The sequence below is a fragment of the Paralichthys olivaceus genome, chromosome 13 (genome assembly GCF_024713975.1).
Source record: "Paralichthys olivaceus isolate ysfri-2021 chromosome 13, ASM2471397v2, whole genome shotgun sequence".
NCBI classification, from domain to species: domain Eukaryota; kingdom Metazoa; phylum Chordata; class Actinopteri; order Pleuronectiformes; family Paralichthyidae; genus Paralichthys; species Paralichthys olivaceus.
Window position 1 is genome coordinate 17,328,988 of NC_091105.1, and position 11,444 is coordinate 17,340,431.

The window sequence follows — 11,444 nt, forward strand, 5'->3', positions numbered from 1 at the left end:
GCAGTGTCTGACTCCAAATGCACAAGATGATGGCATTTATATCTGGATATTTTGGTCTCATTTCTAGATAAGATGAGAAAATATCAACTTTATTGATCCCACACCAAAGATATTCACTTGTTACAGCAGCCTCAGAATGAGGTGGACAAGAGATTATGTGATTATGATAAAGTATAAAAATAGAATAAAATAGTCAATAATGTAGAAAATAAAATATGAAGTTAAATAAAAAGTACAGAGAAAATGAACATAATATAAATCCGTCACAGATGTAAACTATTATTGAAGCAACTTTAACATTAAAATTTACATTTCTTTTACTATGCAACTAAAGGATATTCAATGTGTTTATCAGTGAGCTTTAGAGTTGTTAATTGGTTGATTAACTCGAAAACTCATCTTCTCAGATAGAAAACAAAAGGGCTTTTCCCATTCCTTTCAATCCCTACTTCACCAAGTTTCTGCCCTCTAGTTATTGTCTGTGACAGATTCATCCAAACAAAAGGCAAAGATCCATCCCAGAGGGTTCCACAGCTCCAAAATCAACCCAAACAGAGACTGTACCGTGCGAAGCAGCAGGATGACTCCCATCACCCTTTATTTTCCAGAAAACAAAATTAGAAGTTGGCAGGAGAGGCACACAGCTCAGAAAACACTGCTTTCCTTTTCTGCACTGTGTAATGGAAACTGATGTGAAGTCAAGCTCACTATAGAAGCACAGTGTTAGGGTTGAATCCAAGGCCTGAGCAGGTGTTTCCCCAACACCCATAGGAGACACATTTGCCCCTGAGTGCTTGTCTAGGATCAGTTCTCTTTACCCCAGATCTGACCTCAACAGCACAGAGCTAAGGGGCCAAAGCTTCCCTAGAATAGTTCTGCAAGGTGAAATATATCCCCACCCCCACGCCCATGCAGCCGCAGCAGGATGACTTCCACAGTGGCAGCCCTGTTCATGGGGAGGTAACGGAGGCATGGGGATTACTGAGAATGAGAAGTTTGGAGAGCAGGCAAGAGACAGCTTGTGGCTAAAACAAGGTTATAAACAGAATGATTTATTACTCAGTCCTGCTTTTGGGACAGATTGAGCAGTTTCATTAGACCAATTTTGTCAAGTGAAACTGCACTGTATCAAATGCTATCCCTGTTGACCTTTGTGCTGACATGTATGCTTCTAATTTTCACTATGAAAGAAATAATGAAGACTACATCAATCCACATCAAAGTCAAACCTGAGAATAAAACAGTGTTGCCATAAAAATTCCTTGGCCTCCTGTGGCCATGCCTGCAAATCCAAAACTTCTGCTCCCATGCTGTAGGTAAAGGAAATCCCAGATTTACAGCACAGTTTTGCTATTCACCCATTCACACTCCACTCACACACTACTGCCACAGGCAAATTGGGGCTCAGTGTATTGCCAAGGACACTTTGGCACATGTAATGGAGCAGCCGGGGATCAAACCACTTCTGGTTAGTGGACGACCCGCTCTACTTCCTGAGGCACAGTCACCCCATATCTGTTAAAGGTTCGGCATGTTTATAGTTTTTCTCTCCACGAAAAAATTTACACTCTGCCGCACTTTCATGTTGGTTGAATTATGTGGCTCTCTCTCTTTGATGCGAGGCCATAAAAGCTGGATGAGAGCAGCCAAGGCTGCATACTGCAGTGTAGGCTGAAGCAGGATACTGAGGTCAGTGGTGATGCACTGTTAACCAGGTGAAGGTACCACTGATCTACACAAAAAGCAGGGGAAAATAGTTGCAGTCAGAAACAGGCAAGTAAGGTCTTCCAATGTGTAGCATTAAAAGAAGCCCAGTTGCCATTTCAACATGCCTTTGCCTTTTCATGGGAGATATTTTGACATGTAATTGAAAGGGGAAAAAAAGTAAATGTTAATGTTATCAAACCCCTGTGCTTTTTCCTTTGATATGTCAAAATATCCCATGCTAAAGACCTTTCGCAAGAGCTGAGGGAGTCAGAATTCATTCACAGTACTTATTCCCTGCTCAGGCACATCTTTAGTGAAGCCTGTAAACCACCTTTGCACACTCCACCTAGAAACTGCATACACTTAGCACTTACTACTGTCTCATTTCCAAAAGAAAAAGACACTGGCACTGATACACTCTTGGTGGTTTATTAGGGATATATGAAATGTTTCTTTGAATAGAATCTGTCAAATGTAACTCAGAGACTATTTTTGTTTGCATAGGCTTATTCACTTAGTGCTTGAGCATAAAAGCCCTCTGACTTTGTGTTAATTGCTGGTCTATGTCTGCCGTCTTACCCATAGTGATAATACCAGGGACTCTAGTATAGCTTACTGTGGAAGGTGGCATGGATGTGAAATAAGGAAGAAACATGTTTTAACATTTTGAATTGATGTTTAGAATATAACCTTAGAGCATAATTACATTTCTAATGGTTCATCTTTGACCTGGAACCAACTTGTGACTGAATTTTGGCCCTGGAAGACAGGACCTCAGTCTTCACAAAATGCAAGTGCCCTTACAGCAGTAACTAGACTTAGTTCAGGCCTCATTAAGCCAAACTTCACTCACTCCAATCTCAGCATCATTAGTGGGGTTCAGGGCAGGGACACTGTTCATGTTGTTCTTTGAGTGTGAGACCGAGGAGAATGACCAGAATCCAAGTTAAAGAGGCCAAGGTTTATACAAGATAAAACCAACAAATGTGTTTAAGCTGATATGCACATCCAGACATTCCATTATATCACCTCATTGTGTATGAAACAGTGCTGGAAAACAGGCTTAAGTTAAGATAACACCAAGTCATTGCACAAGTGCAACAAAAAGTGTTTAGTTTAGATGTCTGTGTTGTTCTTTAGTGTCACCCAGTCACTCATACATCTAATTTGTTGTTTAATGATGTATATCCTGTCAAAATGCCCTCACTTTCCCGAAATAGTTTTATTCTTATTTATTTTAATGATTATGTTCACTGTGGTCCTCACAAAGACATCTGTGCAAGTACACACACGAACACACGCGTTCCAGAGATCTCGCGAGAATGAGATTTTCTCAACCTGTCATGGCTGCAGCGAGGAAGCTTCGGACGTGTGCGGTCTCTCCGGCGGGGAAACACTCCGCCTCGGTCATCTTCCTGCACGGCTCAGGTGCTTTCAGTGTGTTGTTACTGTGCCTCACAACATGGCGGAGTGAAGACCCGCTCGTTGTTGACCCTGCTGGGAAACTGACCTGATGTCAGCCAGAGTTCAACCTGACAGACTCGGCTGAGTGAAGCCTCGTCGCTGTGAGCTGTTCACGCGCAGTGTTTGGTTTTTGAAGTGGACACTGGGTGTGCAGCTCCGCCAGATTCAGGGATGAGCTCAAACACTGCAGCTGCTTGGGAAGAGATCGGAGTGAAATCTGACCTGCAATGAAAAGTATCAGATACTTTAAAGGCACCTTAGTTATTTATTTACAGAGAAGGAAGTCCTGCAGAGAAGTGTTCACATGACCAGACTTTTAAGAGACTGGACTCTTTTCATAAAGGACACGAGAGTTCACACCAGTGGAACTAGTTACATGAATATTTGAAGTCGTATTTAATAATGACAGACTGATATTGTTATGTTATTCCTCCCACTATTCTGCTGTTATTTATTTTTACACAGCATTTGCACCTTAAACAGCATCCTAAATGTTTGTATTTTAATTTGTAGGTGTTGGATAGGCTTAAGGTGCCTTGGCATGTTGTTTATTTCATGCCCTTAATATTTTAATTCTAAACATGTTAGACATGCAGATACATGATACAGTCTGATGTATTATAGGTGCTTTCGGACTGAACTCTACAGAATCTGTGGACATTCTCTGAAGGGGCTGTATATGTGAATATAAATGACAGTGGAAGAACCTCCAGGCTTTCTGCAGAGTTTCTCCGCCTGGCCCCCTTGTAAAAAGTCAGCAGGAAGTGAGAACAAAGCAAATAATCCTCCGCAAGGTTCACCGTGAGCGAAGTGTTGATTACGTTTCTAACTCTTGACAGATGCAAACAAAAAGAAAACAAGTATCCCAGTATGAAATAGCAGTGCCATACACGTAGAAGATGCTGATGAAGATGTCAAAGGAGCTTTTGGCGAACACCTGAATGCTATGGAGCTTTCTGTGTTGTTGTGAACTTGAGCAGAGAATCTCCCCCACAGGTCATATCCGAAAACAGCTTATGTCATTATCCTGGATTCATGGCCCATATAACCATCAAATACATGGTGGTGTACGTACCTTGTCTGCTTGTCTTTGTAGTCTACTGATTAAGTTTTTTTTCTCCTTGTCTAGGTGACACTGGACAGGGACTGAGAGCCTGGGTTCGAGATGTTATGGTGCCAGATCTGGCCTTCAGCCACATCAAAGTTATTTACCCCACAGCCCCAGCTAGGTAAGTGTACAGCTGGGCCACGTTTGACTAAAGCAAATGTTGGAGGGGCAGTTGTGCTGCCATTAGCCTCAGAAGCTGCAGTTTAAACTCCCCCTGATGAAGTGGATAAACAGTGTCACTGACCTGTCACAAAGGTTTTTAGACACAGATGTCATTGTCTTCATTGCTCTTTTTTTTGTCTGTATTTTCTGGAGAAAGCTAAAGTAATAAGAACACTCCTAAAATATAACGGTAAATGGACTTATGTATGTTTCGACCATTCATAGTATTTAACAGTACAAGTCACATTTACACTCTCGTGCTTTCACTATCGTACACTATCGAGGATCGAACCACCAACCTTCTGGTTAGTGGATGACCCTCTATCTCCTGAGCCCACAGCCTACTGACCCAGTTCCTGTTGGTGTATACGTATACTCACCAAGTTTGCCTGAAATGAAGCTGTAGCGCTGTGGCTGACATCTGACCTTCATGTTTATGCCATCAGGCCATACACACCAATGAGAGGGGCTCTGTCCACTGTCTGGTTTGACCGTCACAAGATCTCGCGGGACTGCCCAGAGCACCTTGAGTCCATAGACGCCATGAGCAGCACCTTAGGGTCCATCATTGAGGAAGAGGTCAACGCCGGCATCCACAAAGACAGGATGGTCATCGGTATGGATCCAGTTTTGACTTCATGTGTGCTATGAGTGGTTGGGTCGTTGGTATTTCTTTTCAATACTGATGCTAATTTAATACTTTCAAAATGGAAGCAGTGCCTAGATTGTGCCAGATTGAATCGTTTTTTCTTTAAAAAAACACACAACAAAGGTCGATGTTGAAAACAGCGTTTTTATTAACTACTTGTTAAATGTGAATGTAAACATGTAAACAGTCCCCAGGCTGCCTGTTTCCCCCCAGCCTGTTCATTATGACCTCACAGTAGTGTGGGGCGGTACAGTTATTTCACAATAAATGCATAATATGCACTAAATCAGTGGTGCACAACAATGACTGCATGTCCACCAGAGGCCAGAGAATAGTGAGGATGCCATCTGTCAGCCTTTTAATCCCTCACTGTTTCTCTTTTCTCACACCCCTTCTTTCTTACTGGATCCTTTTTCTTCTGTATTCTCCCACTTCTCTCTCACACACACACACACGCACAGCTCAGCCGATCTGAGCCTGGCTGTTCCTTACTCCCTCTGTCATGATATAAAATGAAGAATGCATCTCTCTCATCAGGTTACAGTGTCCTTTCATGTGCTGCCAACAGAGAATAAAAAAGGATTTTCAGGAGGAATTCTCAGGTCCTCAAAAGCTTTTAGTCTCAAATATTCTGCTTATCAAATTCACATATAAAATAACATTACAATGAATCCCCTTGGATCAAGCAGTATTTGCATGGCTGATGCAATTCAAGAGTTCCCTCAAGAAACAAATGGGAGGCTATTGAGTGTTTTAATGTCAGCGAATGATGGCTGCACTTTGAAGGGAAAACCAGTGGGAGAAGGGTTAACCTCCAAACTCTGAAATGTATAACTATTGAGGCACAGCCGTTGGGGGGTGGGGGGTGAAAGACTTGACTCGAGACAAAGTGAAAAAACACATGCTCCTGGGAAACTGCTGAAATATTATCTTACTAAATCATAACATTTTGTCATTAACTATAAATACTCAGTGCTGGAAAAATGCAGCAGCGTGTACCCAGAGTCCATTTCCCCAGCTGACGGACTGACAAGCGGCAAAAGTTTCCATGGAAAAGGTTTTTGAGGGGGCTGGCTGCAGGCTGCAGTGCTGTTGTGTTTCAGTGTGCAGAGGTGAGGGAACCTCACACACACACACACACACACACACACACACACACACACACACACACACACACACACACACACACACACACACACACACACACACACACACACACACACACACACACACACACACACACACACACTGCAGACCTGCTCAGCTCAATATGACAAATGCTGCACTTCATGTTGATGATGAGGAAATAATTTTTGATTTATAGTTAAACTCTTTTCTTTTTGCACGCCATGTGCTTCAACACATTAGGGGTAGATCTCTTTTATTTTTTAAGAACTGTGATGAAAACGTAGTGAGTTTGACAAACAGTATGTACATGTACAATCATTTTTTTCTTAGCTGTAATATCACTTTGTCAGACCCGTTTACTATTTATTTCTACTATCTACTGTAGAGTATTTCCAATCTGTTATAACATGGGCCTTACTTTCATAGTTTTGACCATCATTACTTTTAACCAAGATTATATTAATTAAGAAGTTAATCCTTAAGATCCTGGGACAGCTACCAAGAGGGGCATTGTTTTCATCCCCGGCTCCTCCGGTCAACATGCTGAAGTGTCTTGGACACTGAAATCCCCAAACAGCCCCTGATGCCTCTGCTGACAGTGAATGAATGGTGTAGTAGTAGAAAAAAACACTGTGTATATAAGCGCTGTATGAATGTATGTGCGAATGAGTGAATGTGACATGTAATGTAAAGAACTTTGAGTGGTCGATATGACTGGAAAAGAGCTTTATAAATACAATCCACTAAAACTTAGCTCTGGGAACAGAGACCCTTGATAGTCAAAAGACACAAGCAGATTATAAAGATATCCTTTTTTCCTCCGTGTTGAAGAATGGAAATATAATCCATCAATATATCGGGGGTTCACTTTTTGCATCCACTGTCAAAAAAATGTGGCATTTACAATGTTGTAAACAATAGTAAACTATTAGATTTTTATGTGGCTCTCAATAGCTTTCCCTTCTGAATCTATAATAAGTCAAAACCAATCTCCCTTGTCTCTGTCTGAGTCTAATATTCCATTGTGACATTTCAATTTTGTCTTGAATAAAGCTCAGCTGATGTTTGGAGCATGAAAGCCATAAAATTCTTGACCTGACTATGGAGCCTCATGTTGGCTCTAACATTAACAAAGCATTTCCATCCTGCTGGTACAGTACTAAAACAAGGTATCGAGATAGGACTGGCTATGCAAAACATCCACCAGCTAACATTTACTGACACTTCCTACATGGAAGTTAAAACCAAAGTAAACGAAGTGCGTTTTTAGATGCATCAGGTTTATGTGTGGGTGGCAGAGACCGGTGTCTTCAACACCAAGTCTGCACATTTTCCATTTCAGACACATTTGTACATATAAAGGACACTGATTGGCATAATGCATTCCCTAGCCCCTAACCCTAACCATTAACTTTAAATGCCTCACCCTAAACCAGACTCTAAAATCAAGTCTTAACTCTCAAACAGTCCAATAAAAGTGGGTCAGAAAGTGAGGACTAGCCAAAATGCCCTCACTTTACCAAAATGTTCTCACTCTGTAGTTTGTAGGCTCCTCACAAATATATCTGTAATTGCACACACGCTCACACACAGAGGGGCGACTTCAGTAAACAGATTGCTGCATGTCATTTTAATTTTGGACTCATTTGTCCTTGCATGTGAATTCCACCTCTTCTTCATCTCTTCACCCCCTCTCTTTTCTCTCTTTTCACTTGCCGTCATTCGTCAACCCTCTGACAGGATGATGGGTACTTGCACACTTTCCCAGATGTACACAGTGTGCCCAGATGTACCCAGATGTGTGAGATTAAGGACAGATTCATGAACAACTGCTAATTCCAAGAGGGAAAAAGAAGCTGAAACTGTGGAACTGTGGAGTCTTATCCATCTTAATGTCTTTTTAAGAGAGGTATTTTCCACCTTTCTGAGAAAGCTGCTGTTACCCATATGTTTATGATACTCAGTGTTACACAGAATTAAATCTGCTCACAGACTTTCAGTTGATGCCTCTACTGATGCTGCAGTTCATTTTCTTTTTCTTGTGCCTAATCGAAGGTGGATTCTCAATGGGCGGAGCCATGGCTCTCCATCTGGCCTGTCGGTATCACCCTGATGTAGCGGGAGTTTTTGCACTATCCAGCTTTCTCAACAAGGACTCTGTCACTTTTCAGGTACATCAATTCTACATATATATATATATATATATATATGGGTCAAAAATGAACCCATATAATATTAAAGAGCATTAGTATTTGTAAAGAAATTGCATGGTTAGCTCAATGCAATTGATCTGCTCTGCTGTTTTATTGTGTTATTGTTTAGTGTATGTATGTCAGTGCATGTCTCGATCTTGTTTTTTCTTTTAATCGCCCTTAAACATATTGCCTTCAGAATTGTTGTATTGTGTTGAGACATAAACACCAGATTAGATCATTAAGCTGGAGGGTGTGGGAATCCTTTGCCGAGAAACAAGAGTACAGGACCATGTAGTTTAATTTATATCAATATTCAGGGTTAAGCAAGGACACCAATTTATTTGAATCAAAAAGTCTCAAAATCCACACACCACAATTTGGTCTGGACAATTGACCCCGGTTAATCAATGTTAAACCTGAGCGCTGCTATTCTACATACTCGCAAGGCCTGTTCAAAGAGTGTGTCTCTGCCCCATAGTCTGCCATGTCATAATTATGAACCTTGTGTTATAGTTCAACTGTTTTGAGTGTTTTCTCAATTTAAGAGCAAATGAGTTGTGCGAAACATGATGCGTTCTTCCCTTGAGCCACCAGGCAGATGCTGCATGGCCAGAACACCCTCTCTGACCAGACTTTAGATCTGTAAATCCATATTGCAGAAAGTCTGGCTTATATTTGAGATGCTGTTGTGAGCTGAGGGCTCTGTTGAAACTAAGGCTCCCCACCAGATGATGTTGCCGTTGGTCTGTCAGGAGACCCACCTTGAAACCCCTCCCGTTGGTCTGAGATGAGCTGGAATATGAAAAGTTATGTCCCTTAATGCGATAGCTAGCAAGCTTGCTGGTCAAACAAGAACAAATATAGTCAATGTAATTTTATTTTGAATATATTTATCTCCACAACCATCTGGCCACTCCAAGAAATGTGTGACCACCCCAGGTTGAGAATGCATAGGACAGCTGATATCTTGATAGCAAATGAGAGAAAGACGTTTTTTATTTTCCTTTTTATATTTTGTGAATACAGTTAGAACGCCAACTCTTCACAAGATCTCTTGGCTGCCCCCTGGTGTACTGCTATCAGTAGAGCAGGCAATCACTCAGGTTGGAATGAATTGACTGCAACTGAATCATCATCATTAACCTCATATTTCTTACCAGAAGAGCAATTGCAAAATTTGCAGATCCATAATGCAGTGGTGTCATTCTGTTTTTGCATGATGTTCAAAATATCAATCTAGCTGTTACTGTTGCAGGCTTGGCTCAGATGTGATGTGTGTCCTTTTAGGTGACTGTCATGAGCCACTTGTACAGGGATGCCACTTGCAGGTCTGATGTCAAATCTGCTATTTGTTTAGGCCTGATGGAAACAGCCTGGGCTGGTTGAGCTCACTTGTGATGTTTTCATCACCATTTAATGGGACAAAATGTTCTGCATAAGGATTCAGTCCACTTGTTCTTAGAGCTCTGTTCCTTTCAAAATAAGAGTTTATTCCACCAGATGTTTTACAGCCACACTTTGACTTTATTTCCAGCACGTGAAGTTTTGCATCTACTGCAGCCAGTTCGGTTTCCAGAGCAAATTGTTCCTTTTCCCTACTTAGTTCCTCCTCTTTGGCTTCCAATAAATGTTTCCTTTTTAATGCAGCCACGCGATCCATTAGTGTTGCCTTATCAACCTCTGTCTGTACCCTTACAGCTGAGGTGGATGATACTCTGGATACCTGAGAATGTGGTCTGGAGTGATTCCACTTTGATCATGAGATGTTTGAAACACTATCCTGGAGGTTTCTCTCATCAGAAGCCACATTTTGCTTGTCAGGGCGTTCATCATTTTCATTTCATTATAATAATAATAATACAAGATAAAAACCAAGATAATAAATATTTACTCAATATTACAAACAAAAGAATAGCTCCAGCCTCCAACCCACTGCATTTTTCTCAACTTTATTTTTGCTGATCCACATGAGCCCTGATACTTTAGGACCAGCTCAGTACATCTCTGGTAAAGTGACACACCCTTCTGCTGTCCAAATAACTAAACCAAATAGTTTTTTGTAAATCAGTCTCTTTGGCAGAATAGATTAAGTGACTAAAAGCTGTGACACATACAGTATTAGTCGGTGGCTGAGGATTCTATAGTCAATATTGAAGATGTAGGATGTATTCAATATGCTATGTGTCCATTTCACAACATACAGGACTTATTACAAGGACCTTCAGAGTCCATGCCTCTATGGATCAAAGCTGTTTTGGCAGCATATTCAGGACCAACAGAATTCTAGGTAGTGGTGGTCATAATGTTTTGCCTCATCAGTGTAGGCAGTAATGTTAATAATAAAATAACATTATTAATATTATCATACTCCTGTAAGCCTGAGCAGCCCTGGATTGCTGACTTACCCAGAACAAACAGTATCGATGAAGATTTGCCACAATACCAATGTTTTTGTTTCTATTTGACCTTGTGTACGGTGAAGGCTGTGGAGGAGCGGCTCAGAGCAGGTCTCGCACTCCCCGAGTTGTTCCAGTGCCATGGGACTAGTGATGATCTGGTGCTCCATCAGTGGGGAGAGGACACATCCATGCTGCTGAAGAAGGCTGGCATGCACACTGCCTTTCACTCCTTTCCAGGCCTGTATCATCAGCTCTCCCAGCCTGAAATGGAACTGCTGAGAAGCTGGATCCTCACCAAGCTTCCTCCTACCACCTCCGCTGACTCACAGAATTAGTGGTTTTATCAATGTTTTCCTTGTGTTGTTTTTACTCAATGTATACTGCACCTCTCAACGCCTTTACACAAAGACATTTAAAGAAGCCACACAGTAAGAACCAAATGTGTGTTTTCTGTATGTAGGGTCTCTTTATGATTTATTATCAGCTGAGAGAGGTCAGTCAACATATAGAGAGGTTATATGTTTTTTATCAATAATTACATATCTGCCATATAACAGATGCTGTACCAGCTGTTGATACCTGATCCAACAGTCATTTAAGTGAATTTAATTAAACATATATAAAGAGTTGGA

General features: G+C 41.3%; 1 protein-coding gene across 1 annotated transcript; it reads left to right on the forward strand.

Moving 5' to 3' along the window:
* The first annotated feature begins 2,994 nt into the window (after positions 1–2,994).
* lyplal1 (lysophospholipase like 1) lies at positions 2,995–11,444 on the forward strand. The gene is made up of 5 exons (XM_020091059.2): positions 2,995–3,135; positions 4,301–4,400; positions 4,888–5,057; positions 8,274–8,389; positions 10,896–11,444. Exons 1-5 carry the CDS (start codon positions 3,030–3,032, stop codon positions 11,145–11,147), a joined length of 744 nt encoding a protein of 247 aa, XP_019946618.2. The 5' UTR covers positions 2,995–3,029; the 3' UTR covers positions 11,148–11,444.